This window comes from Apis mellifera, linkage group LG8, assembly GCF_003254395.2.
Source record: "Apis mellifera strain DH4 linkage group LG8, Amel_HAv3.1, whole genome shotgun sequence".
Taxonomy (NCBI): Eukaryota; Metazoa; Arthropoda; class Insecta; order Hymenoptera; family Apidae; genus Apis; species Apis mellifera.
The window spans coordinates 12,225,628-12,251,040 of NC_037645.1; the positions used below are offsets into that span (position 1 = coordinate 12,225,628).

Consider the following 25,413-nt stretch of genomic DNA (forward strand, 5'->3'; position numbering starts at 1 on the left):
ATTTTTAAATTTGAAGCAATGATTCCTAGCTTTTCAAATTTAAATAATTTGTCAGTGTTGCAGGAGGCTGTCATTGTTCAACATATATCAAAATCGACCGAGTTCTTAAAATAAAATTTAAATACAATTTCTAATTAATTCATCATGTATGAAAAATTTCTTCATACTATATAATATATGATATATATGTATGAATATATATCATGTATATATATCATATTATATACATAAAATTTATAAACTATAATTTTCATATTACGTTAAAATAATTAATCCAATTTAATTTTGTTTAGTAGTGTCTTTCTCAATGCTAAAAAAATTACTTATCAAAACTTATAATCAAATGGAATTTCAAATCCAACAAAATCTTACAAACAAATTAATTTTATTAATTATGTATGAAGAAAAAAATCGAAGATTTTGATTGGTCCGAGCAGGATATGTAAATGGTACCCTGTCTTCCGAAAAAATTTTAAATGAAAACTCGGTCGAATAATCAATCTTACAATATTATGCTTTACTGACTACGAACAAAATTATAAAATTTTGCTTATTAACTTCCATTATTTTAACATTATTTTAACAATTTCACGTATTATTTTAATATCGTAAGCTACTTTTAATTTTTTAATTTTAATTCACGAAAGTGTAAGTTTTAGTATCTCACTAGTTTTTATATAATTTTAATTTTTTATATATCATCTTTACTACAAATTCTGATTCACATTGTTTTAAAATGTATAAAAATAATTATATTTTCGAGTTTTTTCTGATATCTAGAATTAATTGAACAAAACATTTAATAATTTATATTTATATAAAATTATATAAGTAATATTTAAATTAAACTATTTTGTTAAATATTTTGTTAAATATTTTTATTTATTGTTAATAAATAAAATAGAAATTTTATTGGAATATATTCAAATTCATAAATTGATGAATATTATTTTAAATTAATTTATTATTTATTATGTAAAAATTTTTAAATTTTATAAATTATTAATCCAGAAATCAGAAAAATCTCATGCATTATTTTTCAAAGACTATATGGATATTCTGCTAAATAATTTCTAATTAACGGTGGCAAATGTTTTGTAGGTAATTTATTCCTATTAACAACTAACCTGGCCAAATGACTAAGAGACCTTACTTCTTTAACTAAAGGCTTTGTCAAATAAATTTCACTATAAAGTTGTCCACTATAATCTACCCAAACTTCTTTTCTTTGTTCATCAACACTTTTTGAATATTCCACATAATATTCTAGCATTTTAATTGGACAATCGAAAAGAGGAATTGCAAAAGCAAGTCTAGGTTCAGCATCTAATCGAAACTGTCCCACAAAATAATGAACTCTAACAGAGGTAGGTCCTCTAGCAGTTTGCACAGACACAGCAAACATATATCTACTATCTGAACTATCTCTCATCAGCCATCTGCCAATCATAGCATTTTTTAATAAATTTTCACTCTGCTGCCAACTAAGACCTTCATGGTACCAACCACAAGTTTGTAAGAGTCTTTTAACTTCACTTAATCTAGCTGCATCCCTATCCATCATATAGTTGTCAAAACTCCAAGGACATGGCATTAACCAAGAAACTGGTGTGGTTGGAGTTCTATCTCTTCTATCATCAAAATTTTCTTCATTATTTTGAGTTTCATTTTTCTGTACTAAACCTCCACCATTAAAATTGTTTCTAGTTCTTGAAGTTATACCTGATAAAGAATCAGGAGAATTCGTAGTAGTTGCAGTTATATTTACTGTACATTGTCCTAAATTTGCTGGAAGTTGCACAGTAGCATTTACTTGAATCTGTACTCCTGGATTAGAATCTAAAACCATAGAATTACGATTTTCCGAAACTTGAAGATTATTCGATTTAACATGATAAAGCTTTTGAACGTTGTTACAACAACAGTTAAAATTTCGGCTCTGTTCTAATTCATGTTCATTTGTTTTAGAATTTTTAGCTTGAAATTGCATTACTGGCACATTCATTTGAAAATCTGAGAAAATTGGTTTTTCCTCATAATTTTCTAGTGAAGTTGCTTCTTCTATTTTTTGTGATAATATATTTCTTCGAGTCCCTGGTAATTCTTGACAGCCACTTGGAGGTATTAAAAACATCCTTTTATCATGACTCATACTTTCTTGTTGAATTTTTTTTTCATGAGATATAACAGAAACTTCTTGATTTTCAGTTGATAATGTCTTTTGCACAAAACATCCTCCACCGGATAATTTTGGACGGATTTCCATATGTGGTGTATGCATAAGAGTTTCAGAATCCATACTTTGAATTAAACAGCCTCCAGATTGTATACTTGGTGTTGTTATTGTTACACTTCCTCCAGTTAAGTCACAGTTTGTAGTAATTTGACACCCAGAACTTTGATTCTTTTGTAATTCTTCATTGATTAATGGAAATCCAAGAACTTGTGTATTTTTTTCATATCTTTGAAGGAAATCTTCCCTTTGCCTATCGGTTCTTGGTTTTTCCAAATCAAGTGTCATTGATGGATAATTGAAGGAATTGATAACAGGTTGCGTATGAATTATAGTTGGTGCATTTATAAAACAGCCACCACCACTAGTATAGCCCTTAGGAACTAGCAGACCACCATAATAACAAGTTGTTGGATGAATCAGAGTGTTATCTTCATTCATATTTTTAGGTTCACAACAACCTGGAGCTGGAAATCGGTGACGACAGCTCGGACACATCACTGTCAACATTTTTTGAAGATAAATCTTACTTTCAGCATAACACAGTCTTGTATCTGTAAAAAAAAAAACAATTTCTTTTTATAATAAAAATATTATAAAAATAATAACAAATATAATTTATAATTCAATATATATATATTATTGTATAATATTTTTTTAAATTTATGATATATAATTGTATTACAATTTTTAATTTTTATTTTTTATTTTTAAATCGGAATATTTACGAAAAATTTATTTCCTATAATAAAAAGTTAAACAAATAAAAAAAAATTAAAATAATCATTTAAATTAAATTCATAAAAATTTTAACATAAATATGAAATATAAATAAAAAATATTAAAAAAAGAAAAAAAATAAAAATAAATTTAAGATATGAAAATATAAATTTTTACGATACTATACAATAATATTTTGTACTTTAATCATTCACTATACATGATTATTTATAAGTGACTAGTATAATTTACGTAATTGACCGCATTGCGTAAGTTATTTTCCATGAAAATCTGTTCCAACTAAAAATACTGACATGCCTCTGTAATTTCGTTTTTCTCGTCATTTCAACGCAATAAATCTTGATTATATTAAATTTATATATAATATTATATCTATCCATACATATAATATTTTAAAGTTTGATCTTTAATTTTTTAAAATCATTTTATTTTTATTTTAATTAAATTTTAAATTTTTTCAATTCTTATTTCCAAAGTCATAATTTTATTACTATAATTAAATAAAGTTGAATTTATTTTCAAAAAAGTCTAATTGTTAATTTAAAGAGATTATTTTTATTTTCAATTATACAATTACAATAAAATTCAAATTTTCCCATTAAAAAAGAAAGATTAATAACGTAACGATTAAATAATTTTTTTTTTCAATTTTATTGTTTATTTTAATAGTATATTTTAATCAAATTATAAAATAATTATATGCTAAGGCAACTGCTACTTGTTCTAAGAATAAAATGTTTTGCGTTCAACCCGTGTTCTTACAAGGTTGATCAACAGACGTAAAAAAAACAGTGAATAATTGTCCAATGCGTAGTAAATAAAGGAATTCCAATTAAATCAAAAATTATTTCCTTTTCGCTAATTATATTAATCAATAATATTTTAAATATTAATAGATGAAAATTATTTTGAAATTTTCATTTAAATTAAATTATTAAAAAAATCAAAAGTATTGATAAATTTGATTATTAATTTAGATCATATTTGATCATGAAATGAAGAAGAAAAATTAAGCAATCCACTTATTTAATAATCGTTCGTTTCTCGAAAATATTTTTATCATTTAATACGCGAAATATCAATAACAAATATTTATACAATCATTCCTATTTAACTACGGTTATCTCGTTTTCTATTATCATTGAAACAATATACACGAACGTAATACCAATAAAAAAATCAAACAAAACAAAGAGAATATAATGAAATATGAAACAAGAAAACACAAAGAATTTGTCTAATGAATATAAATCGATTTCTCATGCATATCCCCCTACCAACTAATCGAGCGAGTCACTCGTTGACATAAGAGTCCGTTAACCTTGTCAGTGTCTCACTGGGGTTATTTAAATAATCGACCAAACGTTAAGCGCAACTTCCACTTACGACTTTACGATTCATAGTTTAAGACCAGGTGTCGCATTCTCTCGTGATCCCGACAGGAATAGAGACGCATCTTTCGACATCGTTCGCGCGCACCACAGCTGCCTTCTTTTCCCATTGTGTTTTAATGGGCCACGTGGCAGAGAGATGTCCGAGTGTTAGTAAAGCGGCACGGAGCCGCTTTTCCACGAACGTGTCGCAACGCTAGAAGGCCAAGCCCCCATTTAGAAGTTGTTCTTGGCCTCTCCAACTCCCCACCACCTCACTCCCCCCACTACTGGCGCGCGGACCAACCGACGATGCCTCCTACTCTTCCACTCCAAATCAACACAACCGATTTCTCTATGTCCAAATCGTATTACGAAGAATTTTTCCAAATATTTGTTCCTCGTTTCGCGCGGGATTAATCTCGCGTGTGTTTGCGATTTAAAAATAAATCTCGAATACTCGAATAATAAAAATACAACACGATATAAATTTTACGATATTTATTCAAATTTGAGCAAACGTTTAAATCATTTTATTGGAACGTGACTAATATCACGTTCTAGTGACCTAGTAACATTTATTTTTCTCCGGTAATTTTGAAACGTTCGGCGAAATTTTTAAAAGTATCGCTAGGAAAAAAAAGAAAAAAAGAAAGAAAAAAAAGAAAATCAATGCTTTTCTTGCGACGCAATATTCTAGAGAACGGAACACTTTCGCCAGAATTGTCGTGTCACGATTAACAAACTTGCAGTTACAATAAATATTCATCGTTCCGAATAAAAGGCACGAGTGCCGAAGCCGATTTCGAGAAACGATTTCACATCACGTCATCGACGTGAATTGATATTATCCGGAACCCCATAATCGGTTTCTACCAGAAACTTCTTCACGTGTTTACAACCCCTTAATTCACGTTATCGATAAGCAAAATTACGATGTAAATGTATTATCGGAATCAACGATAATTACCAAGATAACATTTTCCAGGAACGCATAACTCCACGATTCAATCAAATTATATCGAAACACAAAATGTATTTCGAAAAGTAAACGTATATCTCTTTTAATAAATAGAATTTGATCTTTCGATACGAAATTTTTTTTTTTTTTTATTTATTCAAAATACCTGCGAAATAATATCGATAATATTATTACGAAAATTTTATTTTTTCGAAAATTTTTTTTTAAGGATTAAGAGACTCGTTTTGTAAATTATGGAGAAAAATTATGTTTTATGTTAAAATTAAATATCAAAATGTTCGTGTTAAGTGGAATTAATGAAAAAAAAAAAATCCAATTTAATCTAACAGATCGAACACAACAATAAACAAAAGCGTGAAACACAATAAAATATTGTTTCATTTCGTGACGCAAGTTAACTTTATCACGTCTTCCTTGAAATAATAATCGTCAATTGATGACACGTTTACACACGATATCGAAATTATGCTCTATTTAAATACTCACACTTGTACGCCCAAATGCTGACATTTCTTCGATCTATTTTCGAATTCTATATTTTAACATTATCTTTTCTCTCGAATTTTTAAAAATTACTATTATTTACTATTATCATTTCTTTTTATTTTTAACTTTTCAAAATATTCCTCTTATCTAAACGATCTCTCAAATATAATTAAATATAATTTAATTTAAATATATATATTTTTTTTTAGAGAGAAAAATTTTACATTTTCAAATATTTCTTTCAAATTAATAATAAAAATAATCACACACGTATTCCTTAAAATATTCTTCTGATCTTTCAAACAATAATTAAATAATTTAATTTAAATAAAAATTTATAAATATATATTTTTTTTAGGGAGAAAAATTTTACATTTTCAAATATTTCTTTCAAATTAATAATAAAAATAATTACACAAATATTCCTTAAAATATTCCTTTTATCTCCTCTTAAACAATAATTAAATAATTTAATTTAAATAAAAATTTAAAAATAATATATTTTTTTTTTTAGAGAGAAAAATTTTACATTTTCAAATAATAAAAATAATAAAAATAATCACACACGTATTCCTTGAATTACAAAAAAATAACACTTTTGTAAAATGAAGATGCAAAAGAAAAAAAAGTACGTTATTCGTTAATTTTGATTTTCTTTTTTTCTTTCTTTCTTTTTTTTTTTTTCACCACTCAAAGTGAACCTGATCTTTATTCTTCCTCGACCATCTGTTCTCTCCTGTCGTTGGAATGCCAAGGGGAGTGGAAACGGTGGAGAGAGAGAGAGAGAGAGAGAGAGAGAGAGAGAGAGAGAGAGAGAGAGAGAGAGAGAAGGAGAGAGAGAAAAATCTTTCTTCGAGCAAGGAGGACTTCGCAGAATTGGACGTTGTAGTTTTATTTGAGGAAACAGAACGAGACTCTGATGGAGGGCCACAAAATTAGAAGAAATTTAAGAGAATGCTTTTTTTTTTTTTTTTTGCGCTATCGCAGGAATCCAAGATTTACGGATGCGTCAAACGATATTACGAAAAAGGATCTCTTTTTTTCTCTTTTTCTCGAGAAACTGTTTACTTCTATTTTTTATTATAATTTTATTAAAAATTAAAATTCCATATAAATTCTCTTTGATTATTAAACAATTATTATATATTTATTAAACATTACTATAATTTATTATTATACATTTTACTATTTTTTACTTTATAAAATACTATAAAAATTAAAATTCCATATAAATTCTCTACTATCTTCATTACTATAATTTATTATTATACATTTTACTATTTTTTACTTTATAAAATACTATAAAAATTAAAATTCCATATAAATTCTCTACTATCTTTGATTATTATATATATATTATTAAACAATTATTATATATTTATTATTAAACATTATTGTAATTTATTACTATAATTTTATTAAAAATTAAAATTCCATATATACTCAACTATCTTTTTATTATTAAACAATTATTATATATTTATTATTAATTTTTTATATTTTATGCATATAATATATTATTATTTTATATATATTTATTATTAAACATTACTATAATTTATTACTATAATTTTATTAAAAATTAAAATTCCATATATCCACTCCACTATCTTTGATTATATATCATTAAACAATTATTATTATTATACAATAATTTATTATTATACATTTTACTATTTTTTACTATAATTTTATTAAAAATTAAAATTCCATATATCTTCCACTATCTTTGATTATTAAACAATTATTATATATTTATTATTAATTTTATATATTTTATACATATAATATATTATTTTATATACATTTATTATTAAACATTACTATAATTTATTACTATAATTTTATTAAAAATTAAAATTCCATATATCCTCCACTATCTTTGATTATATATCATTAAACAATTATTATATATTTATTATTAAACAAAATTTTTATTACTTCTCAATAAAACGAAATAGAAAGATCGAGTGAAACAATTTGATAAACAATTTAATTTAATTTCCTTGAAAAAAAAAGAGCTAGCTCGAAAAAAGAGTGGAGGAAGAGGGTAAAATAAACGATTATTAACGGAGGAGGGATGAAAAAGTGGGTAAATTTGGAGAAAGGGAGGGAACGAGTTTTACGAGCCGGAGTCGAGTAAGGTGGTTCGAGAGCAAATCGTAAATCGAGAGAGAGAGAAGGGTTTTCGGGAGATCCACCCTGTTCGAAGGGGCCCGGCTAGAAATTCGTCTTCTTGGAAAAGTGGCGAACTGGGCTGATGACCCGGCGAAATACAGTTCGTCGTAGCGAATGCTAATTTTACCGGTCAACTTCATCGATGCCTCCTCTCCACGCTCTCCTTCTTCGCCTCTACCCTCCACCTCGTTTCACCAGCGATTTATCGATTTATATTATTATTATTATTATTATTACATCTGAATCTAAGAAATTTTTAATCTTCGATAAGATTTTTATCTTATCGAACAAATATTTTATCGAAATATCCCATATCCAAATTAAAATAAATTGTTATTAAACTTCAACAAATGGAAAGAAAAAAATTCTACATTTTAAAACGTATTTTTTTAATTAATATTTGTAATTAATTTTTGTAATTAATTTTTAATTAATATTTGTAATTATTTTGAGAATGTTCGAGAGATGTGAATAAACAATTACGAATGAAAAAGATTTTTATCTTATCGAACAAATATTTTATCGTTGAAATCGAAATATCCGATATCCAAATTAAAATAAATTGTTATCAAACTTCAAGAAATGGAAAGAAAAAAATTCTACATTTTAAAACGTATTTTTTTTTAATTAATATTTGTAATTAATATTTTGAGAACGTTCGAGAGATGTGAATAAACAATTACGAATGAAAAAGATTTTTATCTTATCGAACAAATATTTTATCGTTATGAAATCGAAATATCCGATATCCAAATTAAAATAAATTGTTATTAAACTTCAACAAATGGAAAGAAAAAAAAATTCTACATTTTAAAATTTTTTTTAATTAATATTTGTAATTGATATTTTGAGAACGTTCGAGAGATGTGAATAAACAATTACGAATGAAAAAGATTTTTATCTTATCGAACAAATATTTTATCGTTGAAATCGAAATATCCGATATCCAAATTAAAATAAATTGTTATTAAACTTCAAGAAATGGAAAGAAAAAAAAATTCTACATTTTAAAATTTTTTTTAATTAATATTTGTAATTAATATTTTGAGAACGTTCGAGAGATGTGAATAAACAATTACGAATGGAAAAGATTTTTATCTTATCGAACAAATATTTTATCGTTGAAATCGAAATATCCAAATTAAAATAAATTGTTATTAAACTTCAACAAATGGAAAGAAAAAAAAATTCTACATTTTAAAATTTTTTTTAATTAATATTTTGAGAACGTTCGAGAGATGTGAATAAACAATTACGAATGAAAAAGAATTAAAAGCGTGGAACGAGACTGGAAGGGAGAATAATAGAGAAGAGCGTATATAGGACGATGAAAAATTTTGAGTTAATTGAACAGTCACCACTTATGGATGATACTGTAGTTGGCCTCATTATCGACAAGATTTCCAGCAAGTATAAATGAGAAGAGGTTCCTCGAATGAGTGGTAACACGGATTTTATCACTTACAGATAAGCATGAATTTTATTTTACAAGCCTTCGGAGAAATAAACCTGCTTCCGTGAACGGAATTACTTTTGTTATTATAAGTATTAGAGCTTTAACCTCAACCTATTAATTAAACGATTTCTTTCCATCAACTTGATCCCCGGAATTAATTCAAGAAACGATATTTAACGGATTAGGAATAATAAATAATGGAATAAATAAATTGGAGAATTGTTTGTTAAAAGAATAAAATTAATTCGAGATACCAGTTCAAAATGACAATTTTAACATTTTAACAAATAAATTATAATCTCAAAATATTGCATTTGATTAATTTTTCTTGCGATAAAAAAATTTTCTTTTTTATCTTAAATTGTTAGAAAATCTCGGAATATACTGTATTTGAGACATTAAAACGTGAATACCTCCATTTCCGCCACTGCAGTTTATGTATTTCTTTTACCTATTTGTTACAGTCTTTCTGCGAAAAGAGGTCAGAAAGAGAAAGAGAGAGAGAGAGAGAAAGAGATAGGGAGGGAGGGAGAGAGAGAATAAAAAGAAATTAAATATATGTAACACGAAATAACCAATTTCTTATTGTCAAAAGAATATCAAATATTCTCGAAATTGATCAATTTGCCGTATAATAAAACAAACTTTGACATAGGAAATTTATATTTCGCGAATAATCATATCCTTGAAATGTAAAACAAAGATAATCTAAGCATTAAAATTCATAAGCATAAGTTAAATATTGAAAATAATGTAAATGTATCTGGAACAATGTCGTTCTTCAAGATTGCGAAAAATTGGAATGCAATATCGATGAATTTTTCGAAAAAATGAGAAATTTAAAAATATCTCTTACTTTGTTATTTCTGTAGTTTGGTGACAACTTCAGAGGAAATCCCGTACGAAACTTTCTCTGAAAAAGCACTTCCACTTTCACCTCACGTCTTTCGAAAATAACTCGAAGCACTTCTAAAAATAATTCTCGTTCAAAGTATATATAAATATATATATATAAATATATATATATAGTTATATATCGATAGAAACTATCGAATTGTTCGATGTTCAAAAATTGGAAGGAAAAATATTCCGGAAAATAAATAGGAGAATTTTTTTTCTACGAATGCACAGCGTCAAGAATTGTCAATGCTAAAAAAGACACAAGATCAATCCCTTCGACGCGAGAGTCGGGATAGCACTGGCGCTGCTACCACTGAATGAATCTATAATTGCTATGTGGAGAAACGCGGTGGGGGCAAACACGTGATCCAGCAGCGAGTGGTGGGGAAATCGTGGAATACTCGCTCAACATTAAGAATTCTATTTTAGCGATGGCTACAATACGGAAACGAATCAAGGTGTCGCTAATTTTTGTTAACAATTGTTAACAAAACTTAAGCAATTAACGATATTGAATTTTATTTAATTTATCGTATCATATTTTTACACCTTAACTTTAAATTATTGCTTGCAAGTAATTTAATATTATTATCGATCGAAGAATCCGAAAGAACGTTTAATATTTCGAAAATGAAAAATGTAATTATTATTAATCACAAATGTGATTTTTTTAACGTTAGATCTGTTATTTTAATCATTTTGATTGCGCAAACCGAAAAGAAGATTCAATAGAAGGTATGCTTACATCAGATAAATATTGTGTAACGCGAAAAAAGAAAATTGAACACTTCTTTCTCGGAAATGTATTTCTTCGTATAAATTTTTTTTTTTTTAACTCGCAGACAAAACACGAACGATGACGAAAGACGAAATGAATTATCGAAAAAAAAAATTTTCACAAAGATTCCTACATTGTACACATTGTAATAAAAAAAATAAAAAAAATAAAAGTGTAATAAATTGTAAAATTTGTTTCATTATATAACGATATACACAGAAGTAATTTCTTTTAATAAAATATATCGTTGTATCAATCGTATCATATATGCAAATCATTTTAAATTAGATGCGCAATTATTGTACAAAGAGGAAATATCGTATCGTAACGGTGGGACCCGTTAAAGCTATCGCTATCGCATGCGCGGCAGAGCACATGGCTCGCGGAAAAATGGATTCCTTTTAACTGGTTTACGTGCGATCTCGTCTGCGCTATCGCGTCATCGTTCTCGACGCTTACGAGTTCGTATTTCCGTGGGCTTCTCGACGAAACGTCACGAATTCCGACGATTTGACGCCGTACGATCTTGGCTGCCGATCGATCGCCGCCGCTGCCAGACTAACTACCTACTCCCTCCCCCCTCCCCACTCCCCGCCCCTCCCCTCGCCCATCCCCTCCACGCCGCACGCACTCGACATTGGCAAACATTTCACGAACTGTTATACGGTCACAAGTTTCTTTTCGAATAACCAAATCGGTCTCGCGCGAAAATTTTTCCATAATCGCAAAATATGGAAATATAAATATGTCATCTACGTCACGTATACGTAACGCATTATCGTTGGAATCGTTTCTTTCAAATTTAATAAAACATATATATATATTTATTTTATCGAAAAATTCTTTCTCTAGATAACGAATCGAACTTTTAATAAACAACACGTGTCGATGATATTCGACGATTAATTCAAGCGTATTTTATGCATGCAACGATGTCGAGGATAATTTTAATCGACTTCCGAGGAAAGCGGTCTGTTGCGCGCATTTTCGGTTTGATCACATTTTTATCCTCGTACTATCAAAACAAAATATATGTATAAAAATAGATTCGCTAGACACGAGAAATACATCGAATATTTTTTGCGAGTTATAAATAACACGTTATATTCGGTACAGTTTAATTTGATCCTCGCGTACGAATTTTATTTATTCTCTTTTCTTCTTTTTCTTGCGTTAGATCTACACGAGTATCTAGAAAAGATAAAAAAAGAAAAATAATAAAGATAATAATTGTATCTGACGATTAATGTAGAATTCTGGTAAGGGAATGGTCGAGAACGAGGAAAAAAAGAAAACGGACGGAGAGAGAGAGAGAGAGATGGAGAAAGAGAAGGAGAAAAGTAGAGAAAGAAAGCGAGCGAGCGAGCGAGCGAGCGAGAGAGAGAGAGAGAGAGAGGGAGCGAGCGAAAGAGAAGAGAGAAAGAGAAAGAGCCACGCGTACCTAAGACACGTTATTCTTGTTCAATTCCAAGAATAAATCCGTAAGAATCCAGCTGGTCGTACAATACGAGTTTCTCTTAACAAAATACGCTACACTCCCTTCGTCCCTCCTCCCTTTCAAACATTTTGCAAAACTTTCCGATTCACTCTAGATTCCAATACTTGGCTCCGAGGCCATTTATTTTTTAGACATTTTCATCGGAAACGGTAAAATCTTATCTTGTATACTTAATCTTCTTTTCGAGAATTCTGCTTCTATTTATCTTTAAGAAGATTTTTTTTTTTTAATTCTTCTTGTCAATACAGATTTCTAAAAATAAACTTTAACAAGAATGTTTTTTCAAATCTTTAATAAAAATTTAATTACCAAACTTTTTTTTCCCCCTTTTTACACATAATTTTTACGATAAAACGAGTTTTAAACGAGTTTTTTAAACGATAAAACGATTGTTGTTATGCATACTTGTGTGTATCTCAACATATAAGTATCAGCTGGATTAAAAATTAACACAACGTTCGTGTTATGTAAATAATAAGCGATAATAAAGCGATTTTAAAAAGCGAAACGTTAGAATTATTTTTAAATGTATATATTTATACGAAAAATGATTAATTGCCGTTTCCAATCTCGATAAGGAATTTTTTTTTCCAATTTTTCGTTGCTTTTATTTCTAACGATTACGAAAGCGATTATGAAAAGCGATGTAAAAAGATATACGTATTACACCGTGCATTTTATTAGAATTCCAACCAGTCGAAAAAAATTATTGCCTATCGATGATGCACGTAGTCGAAAAGAGTAACACCTGGCCGTGAGTCATAAGTTTGAAACCTATATCCCAGTAGATCATGTGACGTTTCTTTCACGCGACCGTACATTCGTATCCGCTGTTCAATTTCTTCCCTAGTTTTTTATTCGTTTATCGATCGTCCGCTCGAGCGCCATCTCCAACCGAGTTTGGTAACTTTTTATTTATAAATACGCGTTTCTCTTTCCCCTAAATTTCCCCTAAATAGAAAAAAAAAATTTTTATATATATATAGTTTAATATTCGTCCAATAGTTGTCGAAGAAAAGGATTAAAAATCGGTTTTAATTGGATTTTCGTGTTGAAATTTATTTCGATAATAAAAGATGCGACTGTAACGGCCGACAGAGAAACGTGTGTTCGTAGATCGCACATTTCCAGAAACCTTTTATGTTTCCTGAACAATGGGTGGAGGCCGATTCCGTTATTAGGAATACAATGCGTCCCATTGTGCATTTATGGGGACCTAGTGGGGGAGATTTCGTGGTAAATTGACGGGTTTTATAGAAATCGTACTTTTTTTTTTTTTTCCCTTTTTTCTTTTTTAGGTTGAACTGTTCCATCGTATTCTTCGAGCTTTGATACGCTTAAAAAAGTTTTCGTGTACCGAAAGTTTAAAAAATAAATAAAAAAGGGGAAAAAAAAAAAAGGACCGAGAAAAATCTTCGCGAAATATTTCTCACGTAGTTAAAAAAGTAAGAGGAATTCGAATGTGTGCACAGTTTCGTGAAATGGATAATAACGGCAATTCGTTTGTTCAAGTTAAAAAAAACGTATTTACATTTGTCAACCGAGTACGTCGAAATGAATCTGAAATAAATTAGTAATTTAGTAACTGTCATCGGTGATGACACCAGTCGTTTCCACGTATACATTAAAGTTAACGCGTGCAATTTTTGCAATGATTTATCATTGGTAATACGCATAATGTTATGCAATCAAATTTTGCTTATAAAGCTTGGTGAAAAATTATTAAAATGTGTAATCGTGTATAGAATAATTAAAAATAATATTCTAACAGGCAGACATCTGTTTGTAGAATATCGTGTTTTATTAAAAAACGCGGAATTTTAAATAGCACGAGACACGTATAAAAATTGCAACACGCGAAAAAATAAGTAAGTAATTTGAATGCGTGAAAAATTTATACCGAATCTCGGTCGATAAAGTCACTTTTGTTCCTTTCCCTTTTTTTTTAAATTAAAATTTATTTCGAGGAAACGCCGAGCTACGACGAAAAATAATTGATCGAAGCCTTCAATTTCATCATAAAATCATAATCGATGAATTTTTTTTTTTATTATATTTTTACTCGCTTACGCAAGTTAAATAGGACTATATATATAACTGGGCTGTTTGGTTTCAATCCGTAACAGTATTATGGAGTACCAATTATCGCTAAATAAGCTAGTGTAACAATGCAGTGGCAATAATTGAAGCAGCGATAGATGCATTGGAACGATTTCCTTGAAACGATATACGCTCAATGCGAGCGCAATTTTAATTCAAACGTTAAATTGCGAAAGAGGCGCAACTGTCGAATCTCTCTCTCTCTCTCTCTCTCTCTCTCTCTCCCTCTCTCGCTCGCTCGCTCGCTCGCTCGCTCCGTCTCACTCCGTTGAAAATAATATTTTCCGCGTATCCTACGAGAATCTATCCAAGTATAATTTGTAACGATTAAGCGCACTTTGGCAAGAATGCGCAAATGATTTTATAATGTAACGCTTTCCGCCGCCGCGAAGAGGTAAATTAGAAAGCTTAAACTCACGTATACGAGATCCAGAGACTAGAGGATGATAAATGTTATATACTAGAAACGTGCGGACCATTCATCGGTGGTTCTATTTCAGAGAGGATTCCAGGAACGTTCGGAACGGAGAAATCGAGAGACACGCTACGCTCCCATTTCAACTGGTCGCTTATATAGGGCCTCTCTCACAGCGTGCTATATATATATATATATATATATTATACGCGTCTGTTACCTTGTGGTAGAGGCAGCAATCTTATCGCAAACAAACAAACTTCTTTACGACGATTACACTCGATTCTCTCGAATCGACCTTTCCCCGAACACAGCGCGTCCAAGGGCGCGCCTTCCGATTAAGGTCGAGACAGTTGTCCGAAACACTTCACGCGTATAGTTAGTTTACACACTAATGTATCCTCTTTCTTATCGATTCTACATATGTATATGCATCCATATACCCGTGCCGCTCTCGATTTGTTAGTAAAACAGTTTCCTCCTCGACATATGTAACGTACTTGTACGACCTTCGAAATTAACGCCGCCCCCTCCCCCTCCCTTCTCTCCCCTCCCTCTCCCCCCTCCACCGAATGAAAAATGATCCGTAACAGTAGATCCAAACTTATCTAATTTTCGTTATTTAATTGCCGCTACAGCTGACCTTTCGCGAGTTGAACCGCGTCAAAAATAATGATCCGGTTATCGAACCGCCTAAGGTCAATGATAAACGTGATTCGTGAAAAAAAAATGTTTTGATAATTTTATATCGATATCGCGTATCGATTTAATTTAAATAAAAAAATAAAACTTCACGAATCTATAATTAGGTTTCGTTGGTAAAAATAAATATTTCGATATTTCGGATCGAGGAAAATAAATCGTAAAGAATCGTGAAGATGATTATAGATGAATGAAAAATTATTTATCGTGTCTAACGTTTAATTTTTAAATTATAAATTATAAATTATAAAATATAAATAATTTTTAAATTATAAATAAATAAAATTTTTAATTATAAAAGTTATGCAATATTTTTTTTCGTATAAAGAATATAATTTTCTATGATCAATATTTTTTATTTTTTTTTTTTTTTTATAAATAATTTTCGTTAAAAAAAATCGAACAAATAAACTCTTCTGTAAAAATAATTTAACATTTTGTGCACGCACGTAACACATTTCTACACTTTTTCTCAAGAAAGTAGTTTCGAGTTTATAAATTTTAATGTTGCAAACTCATAAAAAAAAAAAAAAAAAACGTCAAGGGACATACGATATTACTGAGCTCACATTTAATGAAATAAAAACATGCGAAATTAGGTACGAAGAAATTTTAATGTAAAAATAAAGATATTTTTCCAGGAAAATGTTATTATTTCGTAAATATTTGCCATCGAATGCAAAATACATTAGTAATAATAGAATGCTTATTCGATGTATGATGAAAGCTTACAAGAATAATATATTTATTAATATTTCTCTCGAATGATTTCCCGTGCACAAGATATGAAACGTATTTTACGGGAAATTTTTATATACATTAAAATATATTTACAGACATATATATATATTATCTTAATTTAAAAATAATATATAACAAATAAAAACACATTTCCATATAAATTTTATCGAATACTTAATTATAAATAAGCTTTAAAAAAAATTATAAATTTTATGACGCGAATATTCTTATTTTACGTAAAAATATCATCTTTTTTTATTAATAAATAATAAAAAAAATAATAATGTTATTATATAATATTGATAGATATTACAGAATATTTTAGAAAAAAAATATATAAGTTATAAAAGTTTCATATAATTAATATACAATTGCAAACAATGCGAGAAGCACAATGACAACACTGATAAAATTCAAATTATAAAATCAAATATTGATAACTTTAAAAAGAATAAAAAATAATTATTTTCTAAAAAACAATAATCCAAATAATTTTATGTACTTATTTCTAACATTTATAATGTGAAACAAACAATATATCAAAAAAAGAATATAAAAGAGTTTATATGATTTAGATCGTATAAGATCTAACTAAGCAACGAGCATATTTTAATAATCATAACGTGATATATAAAACATAAAAATAAAATTATCTCAAATTTTATACTTCAGTTTTATATACGTATCAATGAAAAAAATTAATGAAGAAATATAACGGCATTTTTTCTTTTATGTTATAGATCATAAAATATAAATAAATCAATATTGTTTCAACGAAATTACTTGCAAAAGATATAATAACGCGTTAAGAAATAGAAAATTTATACAAAAATAAAGATTTAAAAGGATAAAGGTGAACGTACCTTTTACACTCGTTCTCGAAGCGTCTCCTGTGTGTATATACAGTTACAGATACTGCACAATATAGATTTAAATTTTAAGGAATCTCCGAAACTTTCATTGATAAAACTATAAATTTGAAAGGCTATCACTGCTTGATTTCACTTATTTTACATTTGTTACAAAATTTATGCTATGATTTCCATTCGGCGAATATACTTTAGCGTCTCAAACGAAGCTAGTTCCGCCATTGGCATTGTTAGTTCTTAGAATCGACAACAGGGGGTGCTCGAAATACATGGGTACAATTATCTCCAATATTTAAATTCCATCCATTGACTATACGAAAAATGTTAATAAATGAAAGTTCGTTTCGAAAGATAATATTATAACGAAATGAGTATGATATAACGTAATATATAATATATTTTGTACAATTTATATTTTATACTGTATATATTCATATTGCTATTATATTCGTTGCTACAAGTTACAGGTGTTTGTTAATACTTACATATATTTAAAAAAATGAATATTTACAATTTATACAATTTGTAAAGATTAAGGAACATTATTGACATAATCAATATCACGATATATCATTACTGTTATATTTTTAACAGCAGTAACAAACACTTGAATTACATTTCGCAATTAAGATAACTTAACTTTAACAAACAAAAATTTATTCAACGTTAAATATATATTTAAATACCTTTCTAGATTTTTAGAGATGAAAGTATAAATTCTTCGTTATAAATCAGTTTTTGATGTTCTCAAAGGAATTAAACAAATACGCAAGTAAATTTTGATGAATTTAGGAATACTGGATATGTACTTATATTTTTCTATAGTAAAACATCACTGCATATTATATAATAACAATATTATTCATCAGCTCCATTTTGGCAGTGGTATTTTCGTTCAAATACTCCTAAATTCAAAAAAATTTTAATCATAATCAAATTATTTGAAGAAAATTATCTTTGGCGCCATCTGTTGGCATGATATATAAGTATTTTATAAAAACTTACTTCTTATAAGATAAAGAAAATAAAATTTGAAATACTTACATTCTTTTCGTAAGAAATGTCGATAATAAATGTTATCAATGTTATCAAATTATATTATTAATGTACATGAATATAAAATATTATATTTTATTAGTATTTATTTATAAGTTTATGTCGATCAAAGACAAAAAAAAAAAAGAAATAAATACTAATTTCATTATTAAATTATTTTACTTATTCAAAAATCACAATCAGTTTATTTATTCGATAAACAAAAATCACGGGGAAAAAAATTTTATTATTTTCTTCTTAACTATACTTGTGTTACTTGTGTATGATTTGTACCTGTATTTCCATTATTTTGTATACAAATTTGTTTTCCACTATTCTTGGAAATATTCCAATGTTTGCAGAATAGTTCGTTAAACGTTTTCCTGAATTGTCTACTCATTGTACAATATAGAATGAAGTTTATGGCTGAATTTACAAGTGTTAGCATATCAATAACATCACCTGAAAATTAATAAATATTTGTTATACACGAAGAACGAACATGTTTTTATTTTATTATACAAAAACATTTTCTATCGAACATTATATTATTAATGTATCATGTATCAAACGTTTTAATAAATATTTTGATCAACAAGAATTTAATAATTAATACAGGTCAGAAAATTTTTAATTTTACATTTTTTTTTTTCAAGCATATCAAACTTTTACAAATTTACCACGATTTTAAAATTTTTTTCACTGCATTGTTTGTTGGTTGTACTGAATGCTTTATACTATACCATTTTTACATATGATGATAATTTCGTCATTCTTCACAGGAAAAAATTCTTTTTCTCTTCGACGATATATTTTACCTTTTATAATTTAAAAAAAAAATATTCAAAAATAAAAAACAATTATTACACATATATTATATAATTATCTCGTTAAATCATATTTTAGTCTTTTCTATCAAAAGATTAAAATCTTTATATTATACTTATGCAAAAATATATGGAATATTTAAAATAAATTATTCCTTATTGAGATACTTCAGACAATTACTATTTTATTCTTTAATTAATATTTGATAAATAATTTTTCATACACCAACCTAACATCAAATAACAAGCCTTGAAAAACCTTGGGCCAAGGAGCACGCTAAAAAGGCCCAGAATTCCCTGTGGTAGTTCGGTCAATAGAAAAAGTAGTAAAACTGCGAGCAACATCATAGTAGTTCTATCAGTCTGTCGTTCCTTGTCCGCTCTCCGACAACTCTTTTTTTTCTCGAAATTTTGTTCTTGAATGTTAGTCAATTTCCGTCTTCTTCGTTTTGCCTCCAACAGAACTTGCAAAAGTTTTAAGCTCACGATCGTGAGCACGAGGCAAGGAAAAAGTTTTATCACAACGCTGTAGATCCAGAAATTTAGTTCCTTTAAAATATCATGATTTTCTGCTGTTTCGGTTAATCGGACGAAATAAAGCGTCGTATTCGTTGTGTTCTCTACTGAAACATCGAAAAAGAATTGTTAACATTGTTATAAAATAAACGTAAAAAATTACGATGCTCTTTGTGTAATAATGTTTAATGCACTTAAAAGGAGGAGTAATATTCTCCATTCTCTGTCCATTTTTTTTTTTTTACGTAACATCGTTTTAAGTAGCTTTTTCTTCTTCGTACGTAACCTAACCTCTACTTAAAACACGATATACACTTATTATATGTCAACATCACTAGTCAAGAATTTTAATTTTATTAATTATGAAAACGTGAAAAATGTTTCGTGTATGTTTATCATGTTATTATCATATTATACGATATTCTCATATCAAAGTACATCTATACAGCTTAATTTTACTTAGTTAATTGATTACTAAGGTATTAAAAAATTATTTATGTCACAGTTTCTGTGATACTCAAATTTGAAGGAAATTGTATTAGCTAACTCAATATTGAGATCATTTTCCATGGAAATGGTATTATGATCTTGCCGGCAGAGGATGGAATTATTCCATTGAAATATGAAGTTCAATTCATTAATGCACGCGCTGCGTACTTCCAACTTTGCACTGATATTAAATCAAGATTACAAGTGCTATCAATTTATCCGTAAATATGTTCAATATCAACCTCTTCCTAATAATTAGTACGTATTCATTTTAATCATAATTGTTTATGCTCATTCTATATTTTTATTCTTATTCCTTTCCATAAAGGATAACAATGTATTAATATTATAATTTCTAAAATACAAATACATATCACAACCAATTATTTTTATTTAGAATTTCAAACTTGTATATTCCACTCTATAATATTAATTCTTTTTCTTTTAAATTATTTAAATTGTTGTTAACATTGAAAATTATATAATATATCAAATATATGTTTTAGAATCAGAACCTAACCTAAAATTAAGTTAAGTTTTAGAATCGAATCTTGGAATTTTAAGAATTGAATTGAACGAGAGAATATTGTCGAACGACAATAATTAAGTAATAACAATAATTATAGATAAATTATAGAGAAATAAGGTCAGGTTACTTACCAATTAAACTCTTATTTCGATTATGTACGGTCATTCCATTCGAGTCGAGGAGTTCGACTTGTTTTCTTACTTCTGTTGTAATATACAGTGGTATACAAAGTATTGGGCAGAAAATGTAGGCGATTAGAATAGCAAAAATAGTTCTTCTGTAACTACACCATTCCCTGTTTTGTTGTGGTCTTGCCACAGCCACGTACCTCCACACGGCCAGTATCAAAGTTAAACAGATCGAAATCGTGTGACAAACCTGTGAATTTTATTCCGCGAATTTTATCTTCATTTTTCCTTCTTCCTTCGCAACGTGATTTTCAATGATAAATTTTACATATTCGTTTCAGTTAATTGTTTTTCGAATTATCATCTAATCTAATCCGATAAAGAGAGAAAAATAATTTTTACAATCGTAATGAAATTCTGCTTTTTCTTCTTTCGTTTAAATATCACAAAGTTTTGCCAAGTTCGATTATTTCATTATTATTAATTTTTCTAAGAGATATAAAATTAAATTAGAAAAAAAAATGAAACTAAATTCATTTCTTATTAGATTGCAATTGGATTTTTAATTACAGGCGAAAATAGAGGAAGTATAGAGCGATTGATTTCCAAACATGTAGGTCGAACCTCGTCAAACAAAAGCGAGGGAACGACGATCCAGAAAGAATGCACTAATCATAAATACCAAACGATTTTATAGGTCAGTAGTGCGATAACATTTGTTATCATTTTTCATTAGGAAAATTACGCAGTCACCTTTCTTTTAATCAAATCTAGTCAAGATAAATACTTGATAAATTTTTCTCCATCGCAAAACCGTAGAAAGTAATTAAAAATTCGTAGTAATAAAATTTCAGAGTAAGTATAATTTAATTAATCGAATTTTCTTAATCTCTATAATTTTATAATGAAATGAATATTTCTTTCGATTCTTTTCAATTTCAACAACTAATATAAAATATATTTTTCTTATCATTAAACTGCGGATATTTATAAAACTATATTTTATAAGTATACTTAATTAATATAACGGTTTTTTTAATTAATTGAAATTGTTTGCTCGAAAAAATTAATTTATAACCTAAAAATCCGAATCTCCCGATCTCAATATAATCAGAATTTTTACTACGTTGATAAAAAATATATTATATAAAATGGACATTTGCATAAATATTCGCAGTTGAAAATAATCGAGATCGATCGATGGTAATTTACCTGAGAAAAGTTCGAGTGGAACAGTACGAAGATCGTCCATCCGTAAGTGAACGTGTCCCTTCTTGATCGACGATACAGATAAAAGTGAAACGCATAGGGTATGTAATCGATCATTACGAGCAGATCTGCTACGGCCAATCCCATTAGAATTATATTGGTCGGTGATCGCATTTCACGTCGGGTAAGAACGAGAATGTTCAAAACGTTGGCGATCGAACCGAAAATACAGACGAAAAGGGAGATCCATCCATGCAAATGCGAATAATACGAGTAAAAGGATGATAAATCGCAAACGTAGTAGCTCGACGACGTGTTAAAATCCGTCATGATTATTTTAAATCCGCTTCCTCCTTCTTTGTGTGCTTCACGCTTAACGGTTTTTCTTCGACCGTTGAAACTCTAGCGGATAATTTCCAACGCGTATTAATTTCGATCAAGCGTATTATTCGGTAATCTTCGAATAATAGTAAAAGAGTTTGATCCTTCGTAGAGGCATAGAAATTTTTTCTTCGAGCAAAAATTTGTTAAATATATCCACCTTCGATTTTTATCATTGACGATCGAGAAATAAACGGGGAAAAAAAAAAGAAAATAAAATAAAATAAAATAAAAATTTTTTTTATCAATTTTTTTGTCTCTTAAAATAATTTTAGTTTACGATATTTTAATTTCTACTATTGTTATTATTAATTTTTGATTCTTAAAAAGATACGGTGAAATTATTATATTTAAAAATACGTTTTACTCTCATGTTTATACTTCAAAGAGAAGTCCGAAGGACTTCCTTTTCGAGTCTTTCAAAAGTATTTCAATTTTATTTCCTCTATCTTTTACTCTTTGAAAGGGGTTTCTTTATCCTTAACGATGCACTACTGAATCAGTGTAAAAAGTTGAGAATCTATAGAATCCGTTGAATACGTTGATTATTACAGTGACCACATCTTCCTTCTTCAATTTTTCTTATTGAAATTAAACAAAACTATTTCTCCATGTATCCGTAATAATTAAAAAAAATTCAACAATTTCATTTACATTGTTACTCGATAGTTTTAATTATAATTTTAGAAAGAAATTCTTCTTTTCATTCATATAATATGTTCTTATACAAAAGTTTTATGAATTTTAATCTTACTTTTCAATATCGAATGTAACAAAGGAAAGTTAAAAAGTAAAGGATTAAAACACTATTCTCGATGAAACTCGATTTAACCGATTATTTATATATATTTATCGAAAGCGTCTAAACTCGAACATTGTCGAAGTTGTTTGTACCACACCACGAGTTGTAACGAGCAAAGTATCGAAGAGGTAAACAACGAGTAAGAAGCAACGAATAAGAAGCTCGAAGCGACGCGACGTCGGCAAAGCTAGTGTCGCCGCGACGCTAACCGTGCTCCAGCCGCCCCCAAATTTTAACGCAGACGCAGATCGCTCTTCTCTATTCTTCCCTCTCTTCTTCCCTTTAACCCTATCGGTCTCTCACTCTCATTTATCACTCGATTCAACCGCTTACCTCCGTCTCCTTACCTTACTTACCCTTTATATACCGGCGTGTAAATGAATTTTCGCTTCCTATTTTTTTCCCTTTATCTTTCTTTTTTTTTTTTTTTTCATTTTTTCATAGATCATCGATCATTCTCTTCTATCCAGGAGGGAGGGAGATATCTTCTCAAAGCAACAGTTTCTCTGTGAAACTGAATATAACAATCGGTATGACGATGGTAACGTAAATTTTTTTTTTATTGGATTTCGTTGAAATTCCAACGGAGTTTACGCTCGTGCAGTTTACGTCTGGTGTACGATCCGATTGTCGATATCTTCAATTTTTTTTCTCGGCTTGGAACAATCGCAAAAAAATTTCAATCACAAATTGTGGACGTTTAATATAGTTCTTTAACGGACGATGATCATTTTCACGTAGAAAGCCAATTATTAGGTCTATTAATCGAGAATAATCTTTTTTCTTTTTATCTTTGTTGAAACGGTACATTCGGTTCGATCAAAAATAATTTTACGAGCAATTTTCGAGATGAAATTCAACGAAACGTTAAAACTAGAGAATATCGATTCTTCTCAATCGAAATATGACTAATAAATATATTTATTGTATTATATAACGTTCTTTCTTTGTGAGAAAATTTTTTTCTCTATTAAAATAAAATATGCCTTTCCTCGCAATTATTTTCTTCAATTTAAATAACGAATAAGCAATACTTGTTCTAAAATCTTCATCGTGAAGATTTTATTCGATATGTGCATATTTATTTATCGCAATTTGATTAATAATCGTATAAAATAAAATTTAAATAGGAAACGATAAATGGTTAAAAAATAGGACACGCTTCTCCCTCTTTTAGTAGATTCGTAAACGATTGGGTTGATGGTGATTTATTACATTATTATGCGCAGTGGAGGTGGCAACAATTTTTCTAGATACTGCATCGATTACATTTAAATCATATCACGTTTTAATCCGTTTATGCTATTTATCTTCGTTGATAAAATAATACTTTGCATATTAACGTTATTACAATCATTATGACTCTTATTTAATTATGAATTATATAGATATAAATTCTTCATAATAATTATCACTCATAATTATAGTTTCTTTCACAAGTTTGGACGGAATTTTTTTCTTTACTTAATTGAGAATATCATCCACGTTGTTCTCTGAAAAAAAAAAAAAGAAAGAAAGAAATAAAATCTCAACATGTACAAACAGTGCAAACATAATAGTCCACGTAGCATGATTTATACTTTGTTTTGTAATATACGTACATTTTTTTTTTGCCCTTTTGTTACCCAAATAGGTAATAAATGAGTGTTTGCTTTAGGATGTTTTTAAAATTGTGAAAAGTATTATTATTATACTCAACAAGATTATCAATTGAAACAATTATATTCATGATTTTATCATTGCTATTGTAATGTAAAAAGAGGAAAATGTAAAGAGGAAATTCAATTGTACAAATTCTCTTCTTATAGATAAATATCGCGATATTTTTTTAAGATTTTATTGAAAATTTAATAACTTTATATTGCTTATATATGTATATATACATATATGATAAATCAAATAAAAAAAATTAAAAATTAATCTTTATCTATAAAATATTGTACAATTGAAAATATTCTTGCAATTCCAGAGATTTAGTTAATTTGAAGAATAAGATAAAAAAGAGTTAAACAGAAATAAATTATACAAATATGAATTATTTGTTTAAA

General features: G+C 28.2%; 2 protein-coding genes and 1 long non-coding RNA gene across 9 annotated transcripts; all 3 read right to left on the reverse strand.

Moving 5' to 3' along the window:
- Positions 1–982: 982 nt before the first annotated feature.
- Positions 983–17,646, reverse strand: LOC411290. 4 transcript variants are annotated; one of them, XM_016913750.2, is made up of 3 exons: positions 10,303–10,889; positions 4,361–4,561; positions 983–2,787 (listed from the first exon to the last, which is right to left on the reverse strand). In XM_016913750.2, exon 3 carries the CDS (start codon positions 2,741–2,743, stop codon positions 1,040–1,042), a length of 1,704 nt encoding a protein of 567 aa, XP_016769239.1. In that variant the 5' UTR covers positions 2,744–2,787; positions 4,361–4,561; positions 10,303–10,889; the 3' UTR covers positions 983–1,039. The 4 variants fall into 4 exon arrangements, with proteins under 4 accessions (XP_016769239.1, XP_006569836.1, XP_394764.3 ...); XM_006569773.3 differs by lacking the exons at positions 4,361–4,561; positions 10,303–10,889 and adding an exon at positions 17,444–17,646; XM_394764.6 differs by lacking the exons at positions 4,361–4,561; positions 10,303–10,889 and adding an exon at positions 15,141–15,282.
- A 585-nt stretch (positions 17,647–18,231) lies between these two features.
- On the reverse strand, positions 18,232–22,762 carry LOC724225 (sex peptide receptor-like). 4 transcript variants are annotated; one of them, XM_006569771.3, is made up of 5 exons: positions 22,186–22,762; positions 20,977–21,223; positions 19,542–19,931; positions 18,779–18,946; positions 18,232–18,354 (listed from the first exon to the last, which is right to left on the reverse strand). In XM_006569771.3, the coding sequence occupies exons 1-5, from the start codon at positions 22,510–22,512 to the stop codon at positions 18,308–18,310; spliced, it is 1,179 nt and encodes a 392-aa protein (XP_006569834.1). In that variant the 5' UTR covers positions 22,513–22,762; the 3' UTR covers positions 18,232–18,307.
- A 1,795-nt stretch (positions 22,763–24,557) lies between these two features.
- On the reverse strand, positions 24,558–25,214 carry LOC100576105. Its single transcript, XR_120505.4, has 2 exons — positions 24,967–25,214; positions 24,558–24,858 (listed from the first exon to the last, which is right to left on the reverse strand). It is a non-coding gene; the product is annotated as an uncharacterized LOC100576105 (long non-coding RNA).
- Positions 25,215–25,413: the final 199 nt, after the last annotated feature.